Source organism: Agelaius tricolor, unplaced genomic scaffold, assembly GCF_023055355.1.
Source record: "Agelaius tricolor isolate 1412-34295 unplaced genomic scaffold, bAgeTri1.0.p SCAF_2, whole genome shotgun sequence".
Taxonomy (NCBI): Eukaryota; Metazoa; Chordata; class Aves; order Passeriformes; family Icteridae; genus Agelaius; species Agelaius tricolor.
In genome coordinates, this window is record NW_027269262.1 from 88,230,219 (window position 1) to 88,255,938 (window position 25,720).

Genomic DNA, 25,720 nt, shown 5'->3' on the forward strand with positions numbered 1-25,720 from the left:
AGCTTATAAACTGGTGACTTGAATCCAAATGGGCCTGTCCAAGATGTTCCACCTGTGTTTTGAACTGAGACATCATAGCTACAGGCTCCTGGTGTCTGCACTCTCAGTGTTTTCTGTCCCACTGTGAGCCTCTCCACAACACCTCAGAGAGAGGATTTTCCTTTTATTCCTCCATCAGAGCTGCAGAACATTGCTCTGGGAGAGCCTTAGGAGCAGGAGAAGAACAGAAGCCAAGATTCTCTGGGAAACATCTGATTCAAAAAGAAGACAGTCATTTTTGAGTGGTCCAGGTGTGCTGGTGCACTGAGGTCATGGAGGAAACAAGCCAGAGGGTTGTGGTCTGAGCTTTGTGCCATTTATCAACTCACACATCTTGCCACATTTGTCCTCCTTTGTAGCCTGTCCCAGGGATGGGCCTCCCATCACCATGACACTGGGACCATTGCCTGCAGTACATGCAGAAGCACTGTGGTACACGGGCATCAAAGCCAGAACTTGTCTTCAGTCTCCTTCCATCACCACTGTTACCTCTGGGGGAATATTCTTTAGATCAGTGAGGTTTTAAGCCATAATAAACCACTGTACAATTTACATTTAAACCATTCTTCCCACCCAGAGAACCTTCTATAAGGAGCTGTTTTAACACAGGGCTGTCACATTTGATCACTGGCATTCAGCCCAGGGCTCAGTGTGGTGCAAACATTGACTTTTGCAAAGCTGCAAGGGTTGGCACACCACACATTTCCAGCAGGAATAGGATATACCACACATTTCCAGCAGGAATGGGACACACCACACATTTCCAGCAGGAATGGGACACACCATACATTTCCAGCAGGAATGGGATACACCAGCAGCTCCTCAGGCTCAGCAGCCTCCTGGGTGTAGGGATTACCTGCTCCTTTATGATATGAGGCAAATACCTCAGCTAAGGAAAGAAGTGAATGGTTTATTCCTGGCCAAGAAAAAGGATGAATAGTGAGACAAGGGCATCTGATGATACTTTGCTTCAAGCACTTTGGAAATTACTCCAGCTGCAGCAGGAAGTGAGGTGAAACAGTAGGTACAGAATGAGAGTCACCTATATCAGCATCACATATGTGGTGGAGAAAACAGGTTTTTTGGTCTTTTTTTTTGTTTTTTTTGATGTTTGGTTGGTTTGGTTTTGGGTTTTTTCTCCTTAGTTTTGTTTCTTTATAACAAAAAACTTACTACCAGCATAGATGTATAAGCCAAGAAAAGTTTTATGTAAGGAATTAACTGCTAAAGTTTTAACAGGATTACAAAGTGTGATAAAGCAACATAAATGGTTGTTATAAACTATATACATTGTGCATATTTTGTGGTTTTAAAATAATTCCGCTTTTAAATTTGTTTTAGCTTCAATTTTCTGGTATTTTTTTTCCCAAGTGTAAAATGAGTTTAATTTTCTTTTTCTTCCCTTTTTTTTTTTTTTTTCCTTTTTAAAACTCTGGTATTCCATGCTTGTAAGAGACAGGCATTTCATTTTTGTGGTTACTATGCATTTAGGGTTTTTTTCATACTTCCTCAGAATAGCTGACTTTTTTCCCGCCCACAGAACCAACTGAGAATCCATTTTAATTGGAGAAATGTAACTTAGAGCATTTCTTGAGGGCTATTGCTCTCCCCAGACTCCCTGGTTTTCAAAGACCATCTGCTACTCTGAAGCCCCATGCTGGTAGGCGTGTGAAGAGCAGTAATTTTTGTTTCATTTGGGTGTTGTCAACCATAACTGTCGAAGAGCCCTGTGGTCAGTGAGCCCAAAGTTTGTGGTCTCACAGATGAGCTTAAAATAAACTCTTCTGAACCAAGATAGGTCCCCAAACTGTGCCTTTCATAACCATACCAGTTAAAAATAGCAACACGTTTTCATGCTTCTCTGATGCCATTTGTTCTTGCACCAGTGTTTTTTTTTTGTTTTTTTTTAACCTACCAAGTCTGAAGGAGAAGCTGCTGTTTCAGATTCACTAAACTGAGAATTGAAACCTCCCAGTTCCTCAGCAGAAATGTTTATGTGCACTCACCTAGGTAAAGGTATATAAACACCCAAAGCACGTGCTGGGTCCTCGGGCACAGGAAGAACGGGGAGTGGGGGTGCATGTGTATATAACATTGCCTTGAGGAAACACAGTGAGATTTATTGCAGTCAGGTCTCCTCTCTTCTACCTGCCCCTCTTGAACCACTCATGTTTCTTCCAGCTGCTGCTCACCCCACCTTCCAGCACCCCTTCTTGGGGCAAAGGAAGGTAGGAAGGTTTGGATACATTTGCTTCACTTGTACCTTTTAGTCCTGGTGTTAAATTGACCATTTGACTTCCTCTTGCACTCTTATTGGTTAATCTTTCTCTCCCACACATATTGCACCAGGAATTCCATATTGATGCGCCCTGCAGGTTATCTTTAAAAGTGGTCTCTTATCTCTTCCAGTTCTGGAAACTCTACCCAAGAATCCCACAGATTCAAATTCAGAAATTATATTACTGATCCTTAAACCAGGAAATACATAAGACCTCTTATTAGATGCCATCACAACCTAGAGGTGCCATAAAGAACTTTAAATTACTATAAGCATGATCCCTTATAAACTAGACTAAAGTGGGATTGATGTGGGGTTTTTTTGCCAGGATAATTCTTATGTGTCAGATCTGGTTGGTTTACTATCATTGCTCAGCACTCCATAAAACAGCACTTCTAGAGAAGTGCTAGTCTTGTAGAGGGTGAATGTGGTTTCCTTCAACTTGAAGACAGAGATATGAGCTGTTTTGGAAAATTGAAGTAAACTATCAAGATAGAGAGATATCTGTTCCTTGTGGGGGTTCTTTCCTTTTTTCCTTTACACAACTGTGTCCGTTCTCTGCTCCTCCTTTTTTATAGTGACCAGTTTATCACATGTCCCATCATAAACATGGCGAGTTACTGGGCTGCCTCTCAAGGAAATGTCTTCATGTACCATGTACCTGAGAGCTCCTCACAGAGCAGGTAAGGAGATGGATATTATTATGTTTCTTGGATTTAGAGTTTGTAAAACCAGGGCTGACTGTTTGGGCATGCTGTGGAATAAATTAATAGATGTAGGTATGTCAAATAAACAGTTCAGATGAGCAAAGGAGGGATTGGTCTCTAATAAATTCTTTGACTCTACAGGAATGCTTTTTCTGAACTGAGGCACTTCCCATTAGATATCTGAATTGAGTTTCCCCTTTCCAGCTTACCTACCCTGACCAGATCCAAAGCCAGCCTTTCAGATTCCTACTCTGCATCTGATAAACCTCCCACAAAGAATCAGAATTTGGTCCAAGTCATCAGGAGTCCATGGCTCTCAAGATAAATGGGCTGTCATTTTCTAATTACTCAACATTAATTCAACACTGCCCTTTTTTGAGGTCAGTGCAGTTGTAGTCCAGTTGTACTGACTGGCCTTCAGTGTGGATGAGCTCAGGGATTTATTCCTTCCTGTGCCAGAACTGTGACTGCTGTTCTGCAGAAAGACTGTCTCATGGGAAGAAAAATATTTTTGCACACAAGCATTGGTGGACTCAAGCTCTGTGTCATCCTTCATTTTAGAAGCTTACTGGAAAGATTGTCAGCAGGACAAGCTGTATTATATTTTAGGCAGAAGGGCCTAAGTGGCTGTGGGAGATGCAATGTCTTGTTGGGCACAGAACAATCTGGGAGGCAGAGGCCTTTAAGGTGACATTCCCTGGCTTTATTTTAGACTCAACCCTTCACAGAAGTCAGGAAGAGGTGCTGATATTTGCAGGCAGTGGTCAGCACTTTGGGCTGCCCTGTGACTCACCTGAGTGGCTCCTGCTCTCACAGGCTTGGTGACCAGAAACTGCAGCGACAGTCTCCCCTTCTGTTCCCTGAATCCCCACAGCAGGGCAGGAAAGCACACAGGGATGCTTATCCTCATACTGTTTCCTTATGAGGAGGCCGTGCTTGTTCCCAGCCCCCTGGTCTGCCCCTCACCTCTCTCCAGGAAGGCTTTTTGAGACCTTTTCCTTGTTCTCAGGCTTCCTCCAAAAGGGCTTAGGGGAGGGATGGTGGATTCCTACTGGCACCGTTTGATCCTGTGAAGTTCCCTGCAAACTGCCTGGGTTTTTTTCCTTCCTGATAGCATAATGAAAAAGCATTTGAAAGAAGCCAGCCCAGATCTAGGTTACAGATGAAGGCCATTATGCTGTGGTAACACAGGCTTGCTTTCTTTTTAACTGAGAAGTTAATCCTCAGGGAGCCATTATTTCTCTGGCAGCTCCAGCGGGAATGTTCACAGTGTTCCATTTGGCTACTGATAGGCCCAGATAAGTGATTTTTACAAGGCTCCAAACAGGGCTGAGCTATGGTATGCCAAAAATCCAGCCACACAAAAAGAAAAGATGTGTTCTCAAATGAGCCAGCAAGTTTTTTCTTGCTTTGGAGAATGACAGTGACCCAGCCATCTACGATTAGATCTTATTTGTAAGTAGATTAAATAGTACTTATACAGCTTAGACCCACTGGCTTTGAGGCAGTGATTTTGAATTGATAAGAATTTTCTCTTCTATCCAGCCCTATTTAAGATTCCTCTTGTGCTGATGTTATTTAGCTCTCCTCACACTCTTCTGTGCAGCAATAGTTTACATAGCATGCAGCTACACATTGTAATTATATTTATGTTGACACTGGTGTTCTAGGTGAATTACTTTAACTTTAGTGCAAAAGTTATTGGTTTGCTTCTTCATAACCCTCTTTAAAAGAACAAACAAAGCCAGAATGCTGTCTGAACCTTGCAGGGACGTGAGGCAGAGGCTCAATTGCCTTAAGTTAAGCCACTTGCAAGGAGAAATGGCCCAACTTGATATGCTGCATGGCATCCTTACTCCTTTCATCTTTACTTATCCTTAAGTGCCATTAAAATAAGTGCTGAAAAAAAATGCTTGAAAAGCAAGCACTTTAAGAGAGGTTGCAGAATTGAGCTTGCCTGTGTATGAGAGGATCTCATTTGTCACTACAATGTATCTATTTATGAAGTGATACCCTCATTTTCCCAAGGGACCCCATACTAGGTCCTCTGCTGAATACACTGCAAGTATTTTGTTTAAATATTATCATTCATTCATTCATTCATTCATTCATTCATTCATTCATAAATTAATTTTCCTTTATTCTTCATTCCACTTTTGCCATGTCACCCTCTCTAGAGCATTCCCCCCACCATGCAATGGAGGTGCATTGCAGCCCCACTCACACCAGTGCTGTGATGCTGTTGAGGGAAGGAGCTTCAAATGGGAGAGTGACTCCTAAAAATGGGAAACCTTCAAGAATCTGGAACAAAAACACCAGTTCTTGGGAATATTATCAGCAATTTGTCTTATCAGACTAAAACCAGTGATATCCATGAAACAGCCTTCGAGTAGAACATATAAACTAATCTTGGGGAAACATCTGGCAATCATGTCCCCAACTTCCATGAGACTTCTGTAACCATTGGAACAGAGTCCTGAAAGTTCTCAAGTTCTTCTTTGAAAACTGTGACTCCTAGGGGGGGAAGCAGAGGCATGTACTCTCCCAGATAAGCTACACCCTAGGCTGGAAGGCAGGACTTGTGGGTGTGAACCTGCTCAGCAGAAGTGAGAATTGAACCCTGCAAACATTCTATTAAAGGCCTGAATAGCAGAACCCTGTTACAGCCATTTCTTTGTGTTAATAAATGCAATAGCCAAAGATAAAATAATGAGGTTTTTTTACTTTGGTGTCTAAAATGTTCCTAAGAGGTCAGTTTACATGGGAGATGGACCTTCTCTCTGTGTTTGCAATCTGTATCATAAAGATGATGATAATATAATTATATATAATCTATAATAATTGCTAATGGTTACCTCAAAGGAGTATTGGAAAGACTACATTAAAATAATGTTTAGATAATTACAACAGTGGAAGACTAGTTACTCTTGGACAAAATATTCTGTCTGGGAAAATAGCCATTCACTAATTAGATAAGGCACCCTATAGCAACACATTCTTCAATTTCTACTTTGTCACCTCTCTCCTACTTTAGGTGTCTCCCAAAATGTAACAAAAAAGAGAGTTAAAATGCAGGAATGAAAAATGTACTGGTATTTCCTGTTTCACTTAATAACTAACAGCAAAATAAACAAGAGGGAGGGAGAAGTCAGCCTGTAAAGACAAATTCAACCACAATGATGCAAAGTAGACAAAAATTGTTAAACAGGGAGGAATTTTTGCCAGTAAAAGTAAATTAGCCAAAGTTTGTCTCTCAGCTGGATGTTTCTAAAATGTATACACATATGCATACACATCCAGGCTGTGTAGATAAAAGGGTAGGGTTAAAAAGACTGCTCTATGTTGATGTCTATGACATATGTGGAAAATCACATAAAACTATGAACTGACAGTTTTTGAATAGATGAATGGATCTTGCAGAGAGCAAAATAATATCTCCTTCCACGTGGTAGCATTCTCCTGAGCTTGGCATGACACCATGTCTGCTTTAGTCTTCAGTTCCCATTTGAATGAGGAGCCAACTCCCACATTAATAATCTGTGGTAAAAATATATACATGACCCAGCTGCCATTTTCTCACTCTCTCTTTGAGAACACTTAGGCCTTGGAGTAAACATTTATTCTAAACAATGTAGGAGGAATGTGACTGCTCAGCACTGCCTAGGATTAGTGGGGAGAACTGGAGGGTAGCTCTAGGTATGGTAAAGAAATGTGTGATAGGAGAAGTATGTTTTGACAAGGATAACATTATTAACTGTACAAAGATTTGCCTTGTTAACCCTTCAAGAGGTTTCTGGGTGATTTTTGTGTATTATATTGAAGAAGCACCTCTTGCCATGTCAGCACAGTTTCCAAGTCACACTGTGGTGCTAAATGTCCTGTCTTAAAGATGGTGGTTAAAATTCAGTCCTCTGCCCACTGAGGGGGGGCTGATCATCATCAACAGCAGCAGGATGGAAAAGCATCAAACTGAGACTTAATGAGGCTTTATCTTGTAGTCATTAACATGACCATAATAGTCATCATTAAAGCTTTTCTTGATTTTGCATGGGACAGATTCACCCAAGGTTAATGAGCTGCTGCCTTTTTTGAGTAATTTTGGTTGGGGCTGTCTTCACCTCCTGGCCATGCATTCTGGTGTGTGTTAGTGTGAATTGTTAAAAGGCTGCTGTGTGCCAAGGCTCACATAGTTGGCTGGGTTTGGTGACACTTCTTAAGATTCCTGTAACTGAAGGCGAGAACTCCTGACTGATAAAACAAAATATGTTTGTGTATAAATCCATTCAACTATGTGAAGTATTCTTGATTTCTGTTTTTTATGGATGCAGCAGGAATTCTGGCTATACTTAATATCTCTTTAATTAAAGGTGATTTTTCTGCTCTTTTCATTTCACAACAGTTATATCATATCCCTGTCCTTTAATCCATCCGTTACTTGCTGTCCACTTGATGCTCTCCCATGAGAGATGATGTGATACCAACACCCCACAGGCTGGGGACACAGTCTGGGTGCTGTGCAGGCAGACAGGAGATTGCCTCTGGGCTTCAAATAAATACAGAAGGCAAATAAATTACCAGTGGGGTGGTGACAAAATGCATGCTGCTCCATAGCTGGGCAAGCACCACAATTGCCTGTGTGCACTTGCTGCAACAACAACTTGTCATTGTGCTCTCTATCCCAGTCTGTACTCCCAGGCACCCCCTAAAAGTTGTTGCTTTGGAAGTGCCTCTCATTCCTTTGGCCTTATCCATTGCTTTGTGCCAGCTGCAGCTATGAAAACACTGTCCCACTGATACAGCCACATCATCCCATTCTCAACTCTTTGCAAAGTTTCTCTGCTTCTAAAGGCTTGGGGTCTGGACAATTTGTGTTTTCTTCCTGTGAAGTAGTTTAGAGGCCTTTGTAATTCAGTAGATTTTCCAGATCTTGAAAATTAGCAATAAATATGCAAAGGCAAAGTAGCCAGCTCAGAAAAAGCAGAAAACATCTTTAAATGAACCAAAATTCAGCTGAAAGACTCAGGAAAAGACAAAGCAATTTTGGAGCTCCATGTGCTGCAGTGGCAGTTCCTATCAAATGGAATCTACAAGACAAGCACAAAGTGGATGCATGTTGAGCACCAAGTTCTCCTTGGTTCTCTGGGGTCTCTAGGTGTACACATCACCTTTTTCTGGAAATTCATCCATTCATTCCGCTTAAGAGTAGCCATACTGAACAAACACGTGAATTTCTGTCTCCCAAAAGTCCAATCAAGTGTCAGCATGCCTATTACTAGATCTTAAATACAGTAATTCCCTGACAGATTTATGTAATCTATGTTCTTTAGGAGTTCTGACAAATTGATAAAAGTGCTTTCTTTCTTTCTGCCTTAAGATCTATGATATTTTTTTTCAATTAGTGTGAGCTTTCAGGCTCTTGAATTTACTGTCTGCTATTTCAGTTTTATTTTCTTTAATTGGCACAGCTATAATGCAAAGTGGAACATTGTGTTTGTTGGGAGTAATTCAAGTGGAAAAGACACAGCAAACTCTAGAATACTTTTGCAAATCACATGTATCTACAGGGCTTTTTTGGTACAAAGGTGGATAAACTTGGCAGTTTAATCCTGTTAGGAGTTAAGCTTTTTCCATATGTCCTGATTTTCCTGAAAAGAAGAAAGTAAAACGTTCATCTGTTTTTCACATCCTTTCCCCCATTTTTTTGGCAGGAGTTCATGATGAGAGAAGACACAATGAGCCAAATGCATCCCTAGAACTGCTGAGGTCACACCAGGCCTCATATTGGCTCACTGAATTTCTATAAATATCCAGCTATCCTTTGATTATTTTTTTCTCCCTGCAATCACATACCATTTCCTTTCATAAAGTGTGTGGCTGTATATAATTTTAAAAATTATTTTTGCTTGGCATACAAATGAACATTTCAGTCCAAGCAAAGTGCAGGGTCGGTAGGCTGCTCCTCTCCCATGACATGGATGAGACAATGGCTTTTCAGGATACTGGATATGCAAATATACTCTGGAAAAATCTGCTGGTGTTAATGTGAAGATAATGCAGATGGGTGCAATTTTAATTGCACATTTAATATTTCCAATCATTCTTACAAAAATATTTTAAATTCATTTGTTGAAAAGAAAAACCAGAATGGGGGCAGAAGAGCACACAGGCAGTGGAACATTTTATGTAAATCATATCCTCTTCTCCTGGGACAGAGTTGTTATGAAATCCTATTTCAGCTCAAATCAGCAGGAGATTTATGGGCAGCCTTTGAGTCTGGGTTTCAGAACCTGTGCTGTTCAACTCACTCAGCATATAAATAACCTGTTCTCAGCAAAGCCAAGTGACACTGAAGAGGTGGGGATTTTTACCTTCCCAGTGGTAGGCATGTCCTTGCAAATGGGATACAGAACAGGGCCTTGATTGTGAGGCTGGGAACTGAAAGCCATGATCTCTTCTCTCACACAAAATATTTCACAGAATTGTTAGAAGGAGCAGTTATTCTCACAAAAGTTTACATTAAAGGACAAATGGTTTTATTATCTCAGCAATCTGTCACAGATTGCCAACATCTGCTTTACTTGGTGACTGACATGAGTTTGAGCACAATGTTTCTTCTGCATTTCTCAGATGATCACTGGTAATTCTGGCTGAACTCTAGCTAGTTATATCTATCTTGTTATTTTAAAATGTAAATGATTGAATAGCAGTGGGAAGTTTGGTGTTTTGGTATCATATAGGATATTATTAAAATTTTGAGCTAATTTACATTGGCTTCTGTCTGTGTGTGGAGGTCTAAAATAGAACCAAAATTTACATGAAGGCAACTAAGAATAGAAGCTATGACTCAAAATGCTTTGAGATTAATTGATATTAGTTGGAACAGAGAGTAAGGCCTATTTTTAAATGAAAGGAAAAGGAGAAATATTAGGCTAGAGTAAGTCATTAATCATCAAAATGAGTTTCCAGTCTGAAATAATTAGCCAGACCTAGAACAAGGACAAGGTTCAAAATGAGATCTATGTCCTAATTTACTATGGATCCCACTGTGAGGTCCCTGCAGCCCCAGCTCTGAGTTGTGCATTCAGTCCTAACATAGCATGGTAGTCTGCCAGATCATATTCTGTTCTGACTGCCCTGATTATGGATTGCCAGTAATGACAATTCCATTTTGCAAAGTTTTTGAGGATTTCTGAATGGGGGGGTGGTGGTGAGGCATTTTGGTTTGGGTTTTTTTTTTTGGTCTGGTATTTTTTAGTTGTTGATTTGGCTTGTTTTTTTTTCTGTGCCAAAATCTTGTGATAAAAATTTTAATTTCAGCTCTTGGACATGGGGCCTTATATTTATGCTCTGCTTGATTTGGAACCAGAATTTAAACCAAATCAACCATAACTGGGCTGTTTTTGCTCTAAATTCTGATCTACTCATCTTTTAATCTTCCCTGTTGAAGCTGTCCTTTGTGTGTGAAAGTAGCCACAGCTCTGCAGAGAGAGAAGTGGAGTATCTGGTGGCTGAATAATCTCTTTCTGTCTTTCCTACTTGGAAATTTAAATGGAAAATCCATCTTAGGTTTAAGGAAAATTTTCTCAGAACCTGTACCTTCCCAGTTAAATGGCTTGGCACTGGATAATAAAAATTCCCAGCAAATGATATTTCAGGGTCTGTTGTTAAATTGTTGGTTATGAATATCACAAAGTTTCTGATTTTAACATCTATTTTTCTGTAAACTGGGCTCCAGCAGCACTTCACTTCTGAGGTGAGGTAAGAATTCCCCATTGAGAGCTCATTTTAGTGTGAACAAAGTTGTAGGATCTGGCTTCTCTCTTCCCCATGGCATAATTTACTGGTCTGCCAAATAAAAAGAGCTGTGAATCTGAAAAATATTGACATCTTAAAAAGCAAAGCTATACAGAGAAGATCTGAAGAGCCACCTTTGCACAAAGTACTAGTCTGTAAAGTTATCAAAGCCAAGATTTCATCCTTACACATAATTACATTCACTGATGTCTTTAAAATAATAGATCTGTTCCTTGAAAAGGGCCTTCAGTAGAGGAGTTGCTATTTGGTTTCCTTAAAAACTCCTTTTGCCCTTGTCTCTGCAGTCCTCCCTTTTGTTAAATTGTCCTCTGAAGTCCAACAGTTGTGGGGCCTTCACATCCCCATTTAGAGCTGCTGCTGTTGAGCACATGCTTGGGAGCAGTTTGGAGCAGCTCAGGAAATAAAAACCTCTCTTCAGAGCTGGCAGTGTCCAACAGCAAAGCTATAAATACTTATTTATTTGTCTCTCCTTTCTTTCTCTCACTCTACTTTTCCAGTGAAAACAGTGTCACTACCTGGTGTTACCTTTCATATGTTCAGAGCTCCTACACGACTCCAAAATCCTTGTTTGGGTATTTCTGTGCATTTTTCAATTCCCTCTGGTCCCTTCTGACTCAAACTATTTTATGGTTCTGTTATTCTATGACTCTGTGATTCTATGATCATGATTCTATGATTCTATGATCAGAGTTTGAGGAAGGAGACAGAAATATTCTCCTGATATTTCCCATCCAGCTGCCATCTAGATGTTTCCCAGTTGTCTTTCCTGCTCTTCTGTGCATTTATGTATGTGCCTCTTTTCCCTCTTAACCTTAGAGGTTTTCTCTCATCCTCATGTTTTCTTTCTCATCAAGCAGAAATATTGAAAGCAGATTGTGAAATTGTAGGGGTTTGTACCACTTTATGTCTCTGTATCAAACCTAGTACAGTCATACAAATAATTTCAAACACAGTAAATTCTCTGTTTATGAGATTAGTCTGGACTATGACCTTAACAGTTTTCACCTCTAGAAACATGAGGGCTAAGAACAAAATCCCATTTAGGGGTAAACCCCCAGTCCCAGCTTACTTGTTTTAGCTTCACAGCTAAGTTTCACCTCTGCTATGCAGTCCCTAAATGATAGATTTGTCTCTTCATTGCACCTCATCTAATTTCATGTCCTCTAATCTAATCAAAAGTGACTCTTCTTTGCCAAGAAAATTGCCTCTTTAAGTATATCTTACCTTTGCTGCAATACTGACACAAGAAATTGCTGTTATATACTGGGCCAAGCAAATTATTTTTAAGGCAAAATTATTAAACTATGATCTTGCTTAATCCTTTTATAAATATTTGGGGAAGAAAAATATGCTTTAATGTTGTTTCAGTTCTACATTTTTTTTGGTGAATAATCTGTGAATAATTCACTTTCCAGATGCAAAGTATTACTGAGGTATTATGATAAGACTAAGGAAAACACAACCCAAGATGTATTTCATTTAGAGGGCTGTATGCTTTTCAAAATAGAGGCTTTGGTGCCACCACTCATAAAATGTAAACCAGTCATCTTGCTTTTAGACCACCTGCCCATAATGGTGGTGGAACATTCCTTGTTCCATTGGAGGCAGTATTAGATTCACACCAGTGCTGCTGCATTTCATGCCCAAAGATAAAATAGTTTCAGTTGTGCTACCTTTTGACAAATGCCACTGCAGATGAAATCTTGTTGAGTGGATCTGGGATTTGTTTATTCTTCACTCACAGACATCTGTTCCTTGTCTCAGGTCCCCTGATGCTGTCTGCCTTCATGCAGCCTTAAACCAAGTCAATAAGACCATTGTCCAAATGTGGAGATATGGAAAATGCAATTGGACCAGTCCAGAAATATCTCCCCCTGAGCTGTGGTTCAAAGCTATGTGTAGAACATAGTTTAGTTATAATTTTATTTGTAGAAGCTGGCTACTGTTGTTCTGCAGGACTTGACAATGTTGAAATCTTTGCAATTAGGTCCTGCAAGTCTTACCTGGCCAATCTTGTCTCTGAAATGTTGAAATATTCCTTATAATGAGTTATATATGTGGAACTACACAGCAGTTGTTCTATCTTAAATCTTATCAGATTATTTCAAGCTGTTTTGATTTGTCTGCCATATAAAACTTGGGATGAACCAAAACCACCCAGCCAGCAGAGAAATTAGATTAAAACTATGTCTAAGAGAAATCTTCATAAACATCTCCTGTTACATCTTTTCTTATCCAGAATCCTGGCCACAATGAAGTCAATGGAAAAACTCCAGTTCTGCTAAGAAAGGCCAGAATTTTATTCCAAGTCTGTGAAATAAGCCATAATTAACCTTCCATTGTGGCTGCCAGAATCCATGTCACCACTTGCTTCCACTTTCTGAATTTAATTTTAGTGAAAATCTGTCCAAAACTTAAGAGGCATTTAAGTAATAGCCAAGTGACTTTCTCCCTCTATCACTCTCCCTTATACACCCAGATAATTTAGAAAATGTGCCCTAATGCCTTCCACAGTTTCCTTTTGTAACAAATGTTAAAGACACTGCACTAACATAATGGAAAATTCTCCTTGTTATTGCTTGCTCTTCATTTATGTTTTGGATTGAAGAAGTCCCACAGCTCACCACACTCTAATTAATGGTCATTAATTATTTACAACTTTGCTTTATTCTCTGAAGTAATTTATTTCTCTTACTTCCACAAATAAATAAATGATGGTTTTAATTATCTTACCTATAAATATTTGGTTTAGCTCAGGTCAGGAGTTCCTGCTGGATGTTCAGTATGCATTTGGTCTACCCTTTTACCCGAAGTATGAAGCACAATTTACTGATGAAGAAAAGGGCCTTTCCTTGCAAATTATGCAGTATATCTCCAACTTCATAAACTCTGGGTAAGTGTGAGACATTTAAGAATTGCTGTGACTGGGGAGATGGTGAGAAGTAGAGGGAATGTCGTCAGTCCAGACCCTGCCCTCACTTAATCATCTCCATTTCCTCTACAGTTCGTAAAACTACAGTGGGATTTGGTCCACACTGTTAGAAAGTCATAGCCAAGTTACCAACCAGAGCAGACACCAAGGGTTCAGAATATGAGACTTAGTCAGGGGGAATAGACATTTTATCTCCATTGACCAGCTGCAAATCCTACTAAAGTACATGCAGGCTTCAAAGACCTTGCTCTTGTCTCCAGAGCTTAGTTCTAGGACCCCAATTCTTAAGCTTCTTGGCTAAGAGTTCTCTTTCTCCCATAAGAAAAGGGAAAGCACAAGAAGACACAGTGCACCCTTCACCAATTACTCTGTGAATATCATTCTGTGCTACTGTGCTGTGGCCATGCTTGAGAATGAGGAGTATCTCTGGAAACCTAGTGGGGGAATGGTGGGAATACTGACTTAGTGTGCTTTTTCCAGTGTCTTGGGTTGGGCTGGGATTGAAGGCTGTTAAGGGTGTTCATAAGCCTGTGTCTATGCAGGTTCTATGTACCTGTTCTTAGGAGGTGTCAGATGAGGCACCATGAATGATTCACGAGTCTGGAGTGAATCTGAACCCTTCTGGTCAGAGGGACTGGATACACATTTCCCTGACCTAGCCAATCTTCTTATCATTTTATTGTTCATTCTTTTCTAATGATAATGTCTCCCACTCCCTTAGAAATCCAAACTACCCACACAGTTTCTCGAGAAGGATGCTGGGGGTGATGCCTGCCTGGCCTATGTATCTGTCAAGTGATGGTGGCGATAACTACAAGGAATTCACTGTTTCTTTGCCGACTCTTAAAGGACTGAAAAAAGCAGACTGTTCCTTTTGGTCTGATTATATCAGAAGGCTGAAAGCATCTACAGGTGAGAAGAGTGTTTTCTGACATTAAATAAACCCTAAATTCTCTGCTAAATGTTTTTATCTGACTATAGTGCTGTTATGTTGCTGTAGAAAAACACTTTTGGCAAATTAAACATCTTGCAATGTCCAGGGTATATAGCTAAGAATGTAACACTAAACAAATTTACTTTATAGCAGATAATGTGTATTAAAGTTTAATTGTCCTGGACTTTAACTAGGTAGAGAAATGTTCTTATGATGGTAGAAGATGTGATGAAGCCATAGAGAGAACTTGCTCCCTATTTACAGTCACAATATACACTCTGGGTAAACCGGAAGGCTGTGTACACAGGCCTCTTTTGCATACTGGAAACACCTAACAGGAGAATGTTGAGACTCCTATGGATTAGGAGGAGCACAAATCATTTCCATCCACTGTAAAATTGCAGCTGAGGCTTTATATCTTGTTATGGTTCCTGCATGCTTTGACTTCTCAGTACATTAGTTTATTCGACTTTTTTTATAGCTGTGGGGATTATGCCTCTTGCATGTGTCCTTTTATATTTGCCATAAATTTTAATGCAGCCATGAGAGCCCTTCAATTTTTTCTTACTGCTTAGGACAGTAAAGCAACTCTCCTTAGATTTCAATCTGCTGTCTGTCCTGAATTTATTCTAGTAAATAAACTCCCCTTCATATCTGTGTATCTTGTAAATAAATATGGATAGCCTCAAGCAAACCAAACAAAACCATCCCTTTTTGGCAGGCAGAGATGTTTTGAATTGTTCTTGGAGGCCTGCAAGTTTTGCATCTATTTTTTATGTCCTAAGGATTCATCTTCACAGTGAATACAGTTCAGGCTTGCTCTGCTTTGGGGGCTGTTGAATTTCTGGGAACAAAATGTACTTTCCAAGACACTGAGCTACCCAGGCTATCTGTGCCTGACACGAGACCTCAGATGGGCTGAGGCTGATGTTTGAGTGACTCAAAACTAAAATGTCTCAGAACCATCAAGCTGGTGGTTCTGATGCAGACACAGAGCATCAATTCTCTCATTCAATAGACAACCTCAATCTTTACTCATGGTCTTTCTTCCAAAGTGGAGCCAAGATTTTGTTGTCAGCCTTTTCATCAGTTTCTTGGTATACCTCATTGTCTTTCAGGGTTAGAGAGGATACTTTGATGTCTTCAATGGCTTTGTGCTGATTGAGATATTGCTAATTTTCCCAGCTTTATTCTGAGGTTTAAACAGTCCTGGCAATAACTCCTAGATGTTTTTGAACCTCACCTGACAGCACTGTGGCTGTGTAATGCCAGACTGGGCTGAAGTCACAGCTCTGGCAGAGTGACTGCTGACCAAGCACCACGGACAGAGGCTATTCCTAGCACCTATGGAAATTCCCCCAAAAGTGGGAAAATATCCACCAGGGCATATTGGTTTTAACATAGACAATATTTAAAACTATCCAGACTGGTGTAGTAACACAAAATTCATGTATGGTTTAGTCCAATGATCTGTCTAGCTCAATATCCTGCTCTTCTCCACAGCCAAAGCCAAATACTTGCATGTTAAACATAAAAATACGGGGAGCAATAGAAAAACATACTTGAAGAATTCAAAAGGTTGAGTAAAATATTTGAAAATAAGCCATAGAATGTGAAATTTATGGAGTATGGATTGTCAAGAAAATGTTTAAAAAGTACATGTTAATCTTCAAGCAGAACTGAGTACACCCAGCTGGATCTCTAAGGCAGTATTTGCTTGGCCTCAGCACCATAGTAATGCAGTTACAAAGCTGATTTCTAAATTCCATCTAAGCTAAATTCCAAGCTAAATTCCATCTCACAGAAATGTGGGCTTGACACTGTTTTGATAGTCATTTTTAATCTGTTATCTCTTGAATATTAAACTTTTTCATACTATTTAAGTAGACATCACATCAAACCCTTTTCTGCTACAGACCCCTTAGCCTGGGATGGTAATTTACAGAGACACTTGTGATTCTCTTTATAACAATCTGAGCCTAAGTCCTTATGAGAAAAGATTCATAATGTTCATCAGTTCACTTAGAAAAAGTGCAAAAAACTCAGATGGTGATGGCTGAACACCCTTAATTTATTTTTGAGAGGATATTGTGCTGAAATTCATGCCAAAGCAGTGTCAGTCTACCAGAAGAAATTCATCACCTGCGTGGCTCCCAAAGGTTAGATTCTGCAGGAATTGAGTCCCTATACATTATTTTTTTTTACCTTGTTGATGTGTGTCCTTGCACCCAGTTTGCTGTACCTCCCTTCAGAACTGAAGCCCTGCACCTCTGTTGTTCCCTGACTGCTCCAGCCTCTGCTCCTGGAGAGCTGTCAGGCTGTCCTGTGGGACCTTGGCATATGCTGAGCACCAGATTTGAAAGAACAATGCTGCAAACCATTTTTGGATGTTGCACCTTGTACTCCTTCCTGAGGGGGATTTATTTGTCTGTCAGCTACCCCAAGATCCAATCTAACACTTTTCTGCCTTTCAAAAATTATAAATGTTCATGAAAGTGTCCTTGGATTGTTGTTGGGAGTTGCAATTTGTGGCCTCATGCCAAGTTGATGGAATTTAGAAGTGTGCCAGCAAGAAGCATGGATAACAAAACATTCCAGTCTTCACATCACAAAGTGTACAGGATCTAGTATGATGCAATCTCAACCAGCTGTGATGAATCCTGTTTTGTTCATCTCATCTTTTCCTTAAAATCAATATTTTTCCAGCTTCATATACCATCTGGAATCTATAAGCAAAAAAATCCCCAATTTATTTCAATAAAATGGAGAAGAACTGGACAAACCAATGATCATAAAATATAGCTGGAACTGGCATTTAAAAATTTTTTCTCAATCCTTTTTATACTGCTGTGGGAAATGTCTTGATTTGGAAATGTCAAATCAGGGATGACTAAAGGCTCAAAGCTCAATATCTCTGTCCAACAGAAAACTGAGGTATTCCTTGCTGTGGTTTAAGCTAAACTCATAAATTTCAGCTTCTGGAATAAAACCTCTCATATTAAGAATCTGAGATGTCTTTTAGGTTATTCACTGCTGGATATAGAAGCTGTTTATCTTAACTGTTACCTGTAATTTTCTTTCCATTTAGTAAAAAAATTGTCCAAGTTTGTGTTTCATTTTGTGATCAGACCAAAATATTTAATGACAGAATGTATCATTTGTCCCTGGCACATAATTGGAATGTATGTTGTTGTATTTGAAGATAGTTTTTAAAAATCCATGTAATAAATGCAATGATTCATCATAATGTTTGCTGGCAGTGTCTTTACAAACTATGGAGGGAACTTGAAATCTGTTTCATTGCCAATGAACTAACAATCTCTTGAAGTTTTGTTTGAGACCAGTTTGTAAAGTTGGCATTTTGAGGAGCAGTTTGCTTGGGGAATTATGAAAGTGATGGTGCTTGAAGAGGTTTGGAGCTCCCATGGTTGCATTTCAAAGATGTGTTTTATATTTTGAATTATGACGGTTTCCATGGGAAACATCAAACTGAGAAACAAGAAGAGTGGCAATTGTGGAAAAAAGGAGCAGTGGATGGCTTTTTCCAGGGAATGTGTTAATAACTTGAAATTCAGTTAGAAATTCAGTTCAAAACAGGAGCTCCAGAATGTTTATATATATTCAGACAGATGTCTGGATGCTAACATTCCTGTTACATAGTGTGGTGGACTGTGTGTGCCTAACAGTGAGTCCCTTTGTGAGAGGCCTCTCAGTGCATCCCAAACAGGTGGAGTTGGATCCAGCCTGCATCTCTTACTCCTCTAGCTGGTATCTAAACAGAACCAATCCTCCTAAAGCAAGTACCTCTGTAACAGTCTTGCAGCTGGGGAGAAAGAAATGCCATTAGTGTCTCACAGTAAAATCTTGTCTGCCTAACTCATGTGCCTAAATTTTGACTTTTAGGTATATTTTTCCCATGCCCAAGTTAGCCAGGTTGGACTTTATCTATGGAAAATTCAACAGGTAGCAAAGCTGGAGCCTTCTCTAAGAGCTCTAGGATACCATATAAGCCAAATGAGAGTCCAAACAAAGTAAGAGTATTCAGAGTTCACGCTTGAATCAAAACTGAATCAGGAATGTTGTTGTTAGCATTCATCTTTTATCCTTTCTAGTCACACCTTCTTTTTAGGAAATCTTGAATAGAAAACATTCCTTTAGTATGAGGGACATGTGTGCAGCAATGAGAGCACTTTGGCTATGAGGCATTAAATAAACACCCTCAGTGCACTTTCTTGACAGAACTTGGTGGTGTTGAGGCAACTGCATCACTGAAATAGGGTTGAAAACTGAAATTATAGAAGGTAAAAAATAACAAAGAAAAGATTTATTGGAGGTGAGAGCTAGGGGCTTTTTGATTACAGACATACAAAAAATTAATGTTGCCCACACTTCCTACCTGGCAAGGAATTTTCAGGAGACAATAGAAAAATAAAACCTTTCATGAGTGGAGAAAAAACTATTATGTATTCCAATGGCAGTTATTTAAAGGACAATACTTAATTATCATGAAGTGATCTACCATTACTCTAAAGCATTTTGCAATGGATTGCCAACTGGAAAAACCAGTTTCTTGAACATTTATAGCTTGAACATATATAACATTTATGCATGAAAGGTTTTTAGGTGTGACTGACAAAATGTGTACGCTGTAGCTTGCTGCCTCAATGATATGACATCTATTTTAATCTTAATTGTATTGTCCTTTCAGGAAGTGCAAGTGGTGGAGAGCCCTCTGCAGGAAACAGCTCTGGTGAAACTCCAAGTGAAGTTACCTCCCTGGAGAGCCAGCCCCTGGGAGATGAGGTGGCTTACAGCAGATAGGGAATAGGGAATCACAGGGCTGTGGGGTGGCTTTGTCACACAATTGTGCATCCACACAACCATCTCACACCAGATGAACACTTCTTTTAGTTAACTTTCTCAACAAGTCCATTAGACCTTTGAATAAAGTAGTTTTCAAGAAAATTTAATAATTAATTTAATAATTAATTTAATAATTAATAACAAAATGAGCACTACAGCTAATGTTTTAACTCGAAAGAGACTGTAATTAAAAAAAAAAAAGTAATAATAAAACCTGCAAAACCAAAATAAATACACTTGGTCTTTATTTCTTGCAACTACACAAATGCCAGCATATTCTAGGTACCACCAGCCAGAAAAGGACAGACATTAAAATACTCAGAAGCCCCTTAATGATGAGGCTCAGATTTGTTAAATGCCATATCTGTATTATCCTTTTTATTACTCATCCCATCACAAGCTGCTGATAGGAGAGAGATTGGGTTGGCATTCTGGAGAAAACTGAAGAAGTCTAGAGTAGGAAGGAAGAGCAATTAAGAAGGGAATCAAGAGTATGCATTGAGTGTGTTCACATGAAGTCATGCACATGCTATATTCATGGTCCCCTGTGAAATTATTTGAATACTATTTGGATAAGGCAGAGTACACAGAAGAGATAATGCAAAGAATATGTTCATTAAAGCTTAGATCATGCCATCCCTGGGACACCTATCTTTTTAAAGAAGAAGATGAGATACACAATAGTTTTTGAAGCATAAGGAAAATCATAAGATACCTCTAATGGCTCTGAAGGTATTTTGGATTAGGCTGTTAATTTATTGCTGCGCTCATTTGGCAACAGACAGCCTTCAGTTAACAGTGTATCACACACATGTTCATGAGACCTCACAAAAAGTAAAATCAAGGTTGCCCAGTAGGACACAAATTTCTTGTGCAGTGCTGAAATGGTTTAGGAAAACAACTCATAAGGTTTTGTTTGCTGCTTGAGCCCTTTGACAGCACATGAGCTGTTACTGCTGCCTGCCATGTATCCAGGTTCCAAAGGTCTTACCAAGATGGAAGAAGAACTGTGTAACATTCCTAGTTCTTACACTTACATCCTTTTCAATAAATAGTAAAAACATTGGAAGAATCAAGAAGCTTGTTAACTGGTTAAATATAAAAGAGTAAATATGGAGAGCTCAAACTTGGTTTCCAACATCAGCTATACCTAAACTACCTAACTGTAAAGGGAAAAAAAAAACCCAAAAAAAACCAAACAAAACAAAACCCAAAACTATTTAAGAGCTTTTTAAAAAGCCCAGATATTAAACATCTATCTCAACAGAGGATGCTTTCTTTGCAGTAACCATAGATACAGGAGCTCTGATTCCTTGGGCAAGACTGGGCTTATTTTTGCCCTATTTGAGAACAAATTGTTGGTCACAGCAACTCCAGTATTATTCTGCTGCCCATAGAACTGGCAAACAGAGAGCAGATTTAAAAGGATTCAGTATTGACTTATGTTAATGAAAGACAAATATATAATCTTTTCCCACTCACTATTCAGCTCCACCTTGAGCCCAGAGATATCTCAGGAATTTGAGAAAAGATTTTCATTTTGAGCTAGGAATGCAGCAACTTAGCCTTGCAGGCTCCTAATTACAGGCTTGGCCATCTAGTAGGACTGCTAGATGGACAGGTCTGACTGGGTTTTTTATCTGACTGGATATCCCCTCCTGAGATATCCAGCTCAATGGGCAATTTGGTAAAAGAGACTCTTTAAGAGTGGATTTTTTGTAAAACATCTTAATTTCACGACTGACTTCCGCCCACATACCCTGTTACAGTGGATGCAGCTCTTTAGACCGTTCTGTCTCTCTCCAGGTTTCCTAGAAGTGTCTTTTCTATAGCCTAGTGTTGGTTTCCTCTTTAAAAAAGCATGAATATATTCTTCCCCAGTTCTCTGCACCCTCCTCTTATGCTAGTCCTGCTCATTCTCCATGCTTCTTTAAACTTGCTTCTGTCAAGGCACATTTTGATGCTGACAAATGCAGTCCCATGATCCTTTGTGTTCCTGTAATTCCACATTTCCTCATCTTGCATCCCCTATCCTTAAGCTGAAACATCTTTGAATTCCAAGACAACTTTTTCATTAGCACAAGTGATTCAGTCTTTTTGGCTGTGAGTCTCATCACCTTCCTGACTTTACTCCTCTTTCTTATGGGGAACCACACTGTTAGAAATATCCTGGTCAAATCCAACAGGAGATTTAATTAGAAAAGCACACATGTGGACTGACTGACAGAGGTCAGGAAACTTTAGCCTGGGTGATACTGAGAGGCCAAGTCTGCTCCCACATATAATTCCTAGTAAGAAAAATACATTCCCAGACTATTTAGGTCATTGAGCTCTAAACTGAAATACCAAAGACTCCAGTGATCTGGTGCTGAAGCAATGCACAGAAGCACAACTAGAGCCATGCTTTCCTCCTTCCTACTGGAAATGGCTATAATATTTTAAAAGGGCAACATTCTTTAAAACTTCCTATGAGCACACACACAGACAACTCAAGTTAATGCCATTTAAGTTATTTAATCTGAACTTTTTGAAAGACAAGCCATCAGAACTTTTCTGTATATGTTGCTTTTAATACTTGAATATCTAACCTAGGGCATTTTGTGTGATTTTTTCACATAGGAGGTATTAGGCAACAGAGAAAAAATGTGGAGTATTAGAAATATTTTACCATGCAGAGTTGGAAAGAAAACAACTGACTTAATGGCAATGCTGGAACATTGATTGTTTGCATAAGTACTTGACACATAGAGAGCTGGAACATCACAGTTGTCATCCTGCTATTACCCACATCATATAATTCCCTTGGCTAAAATTAGGGACTCAGTCTTTCACCATAGCAGCATCATAGTCAATGTTATGTATTACATAAAGACTCAGATTCTCTCTAACTTGCTCCAACTACACTGCTCTACAGCAGTGGCTTATGTAGTAGTAATTAGATATTTATGGACTGTTGCTTCTCCCTGTGTGAGGCTTAAAAAAAATAAACAAAGCAAAAGATCCTCCACATGGTTCTCATTTGGTCTTTGAAACACAGACACTGGTATGAGAGAGTGTGCTTAATCAGAAGTGAGATAGCCAGGGCTTTCAAAATTTTCTATTTTTTTCCTGTTTCTATATGAGGCTGATCTGGCCCAATGCTGAGGATTGTTACTTCCTGCTCCTGCAGATGTGAATCCTCTAGCATGGCCTTTGGTCATGATGATGTTGGCTCCTTCTCCTGGTTTTCCAGCTGCCCAGGGAAGACCCTTTGAATCCAGCACTGGCTAAAACTCAGTGAACCTCAGCTGAGAGCTCATGTGCCCTCAAGGACAATTAAAATAGTTTTGCATCAGGATTCCTGACAAATCTACTCACTCTTTGAGAGGCTGGTGTATGACTGGGTCTGGAGAATGCTGTGTTCCACAGCACAGACTTTGGATCATTACAAAAGCTATTATTTTCCTGTTGTTATTCCTCATATATTCTGCTATCATAGCATGAGAGGCAATGCCTCAGGAGTTTATCTTTCCTGCTTCTTACACAATCAGGCAGTCTGGTGAGCACAAGCAATCTAACTTTTAGTATCTTCTAGGCCTCTGATCAGAGTCAGATGGGACTGGATATTTTTGAGCATTACAGCTGTTTTTCAAAGCTAAGGAGCTCTGTAAATCAGATCCCACTACCCTGTAGGGAATTTGGATGCCCGGTTCCCATTATGGCTTTGGAAACCCCACCCAACATCTGTGCAATGGTCAGTGCTCATTTAGGAACCTTTTCTCTTTCATGATGAGTGGATGGCCACAGAAAAAAGCACCATTGCCACTGGCAGCAGTTCATTAATCCACAAGGGGAGAATTTAGCTTGTTGTTTAACTTCCCTGGTCCGGACTGAGATCTTTAGCAAGACAGACTAAAAATCTTGCTTATTTTTGTTTCTTCCAAACAAGACAGTGGACAGTTTTCAGGGGCAGCCAGCATGTTCATGACCATTATTAGCATACAGGTACTGTCTCACACAGAGAAGTAATGCACACCTCCAGAGGGACTCACATATCTCTGTTTTAAATTCAGGAAAGAGTTCAGAGGAGTCACAATTAGTTTACTGCAGCTTTTTTTACATACCACTGAAAAAATGAACTGCTCTGCATGTGTCAGTTTAAGTGAAATGAGAGCCCCAAGTTCAAGAGCAAAGAGACTTGATGTTCTTCCACATTATGCAATCACAATTGCTCAGACATGTCAATTTTAAATAACAGAAGGATGATTTTTCAGTGAAAAGTCTTCTTTTTAAAAGATTTTGGCTGGATACCTCAAAAACAGGATACCTAGGAAAGGCAAGGCTTTATTCTGGCTCTGAAGAGTTTACTCAGTACTTGTATCCTAACCCACAGGGAATATAAGTGTGAATTGATAGCTGCTCTTTGGAGTGGCAGTTCAAAAGTCAATGGCTGGATGCTGGCTACCTGGGAGATTCAGCTCTAAAATAAAGGCCATGTTGAGGTGAAAGATCACTCAAATAATTCACAACAGATTGCTTGGTTTATCATAGGAAGAGGCCAAAGCAGCACCATTTAAATTCAGCATCTCAGATCTACCTAAAGTGAAAAAAAAATCATGATGGGTGTTCATTCAAACTGTTACCTTATAGCAGAGTAAGGTGTAGAGCAGTTACACAAGTCAGATCCTGTTTCACAGGGTGCAGATCAGCCTGGGCTGGTGACCAACAGCACTTGGTGCAGATGTAGTAGAGATGTTTCCAGCAATGTTCACCACAGGGGAAGGATGGACCTCAACCTGACTCTTCCTTTCATCCCAAAAGGAAGCAGTCCCTTCCCACCATGTGCTGAAGAGAGTCCTGTGTCATCTCCCCATTCTCTCCAAATTCACAAAGCTATTTAGGCACCTAACTTAGGATCCTGGGGGCCAGCTAAGCCTAACACCTGCAGTCCTACCCTTCATTACTGTCCATAACTCCTACAAGATGTGGGTATGGAATGAGGCTTTCAAGAACAGCCAGAGTTGTGCCTGACAGCCTGGTTTCTGTGACTCCAAAGCTCTGTTTTCTCACAGTTTCTGTTGCAGCCTCCTGGGCTGTCAGAACTTGTGGCTTGGACATGATGATGCAAGGGCTGCATGCCCATCCAAGGGACTCCTCAAGGACAGCACTCTCAGGAGACAGGCTCCCATGTCTGTTAAAACATCCTGAAAAGCTGTTTCTGACCAGCCAACACAGTCAAAAGCCCCATCACAAGCCTGACTGCTTTCAGAGACAGCAGCTGGCTGGCAGGAGAGAAGGCAAACTCTGACAGGGTGTTTGCTTCACATCACTTCCATGGCAGTTCGCCCCTTTCCTGCCTGGTAATAAACGCCTCACCAAGGGCTGAGGCTCCTGAATTTGGCAGGAAAGCCATGAGCCTGCCTTTCAGTTGAAGTCAAAAATGTCATCAGAGCCAGAGGCTGCAAGCTGCACTGATTCAGAGCAGTGGCACTCAGAGTGGTGACTGTGTTTATGAGGGAATGGATTATTCCTTTGCCAAGATGCCACAAGTGCTCCAAAAGGAGCACTCTCCCTGAGAAACCATTTTTCATCAAGCCCCTCCCCACAACCTTCCATCCTGGAGTCCAGCTGCAGATTTACACCTTTTTTATCACCTTTTTTGGAACATTTTAGCATGCTAAAAATGGATCCCTTGGGCTATGCTTAGCTCTCAGTCAGGCCATTGTCTCACAGACTGGAGCTCAATGAAGCTTGATGGGAGACAAGAAAGGTAAATTTTGAGTGTGATTCCCAGGGATCAGGTGCTTGGCATCTGCCCAGACAGATGTAACGTACTCCTTTAATCCACCACCTTTTATTTTGGGTGAAATTTGCCTTTTCTGTTATTATTCTCCTTCCTTTCCATTGCATGCAGTTCTCCACAGCTGACCAGGCTGTTCTGATGGAGGACCCATTGCTCCCCTTTGTGTGTACCTGTCAGTGACCCAAAGCTGGTGACAGTGCTTTAGCTTCATTTCAGCACCAATGAAAGGCTGGCTGTTCCAGTGTAAGCCCCTAAACACATCTTCATGGGTTTCTTTTATTGTTTGCTTGAATCCTCCTTTTCTGTCACCTCTTGAGGGCTGCAGGATGGGGCTGGAGTGGAAAGGCAGGTAGATTTTAAGGTTCAGCAG

The 25,720-nt window shown here is 40.1% G+C and overlaps 1 protein-coding gene across 1 annotated transcript in view; it reads left to right on the forward strand.

The window, feature by feature from the left end:
• Positions 1 to 19,800, forward strand: part of TG (thyroglobulin) — a 146,716-nt gene extending 126,916 nt beyond the window's left edge. The window contains exons 45-48 of the mRNA XM_071421983.1: positions 2,896 to 3,000; positions 13,592 to 13,732; positions 14,493 to 14,683; positions 19,414 to 19,800. Of these exons, the coding sequence (XP_071278084.1) occupies positions 2,896 to 3,000; positions 13,592 to 13,732; positions 14,493 to 14,683; positions 19,414 to 19,526 (550 nt within the window). The 3' untranslated portion in view covers positions 19,527 to 19,800. The remainder of the gene's footprint in view (positions 1 to 2,895; positions 3,001 to 13,591; positions 13,733 to 14,492; positions 14,684 to 19,413) is intronic.
• The last annotated feature ends 5,920 nt before the right edge of the window (positions 19,801 to 25,720 follow it).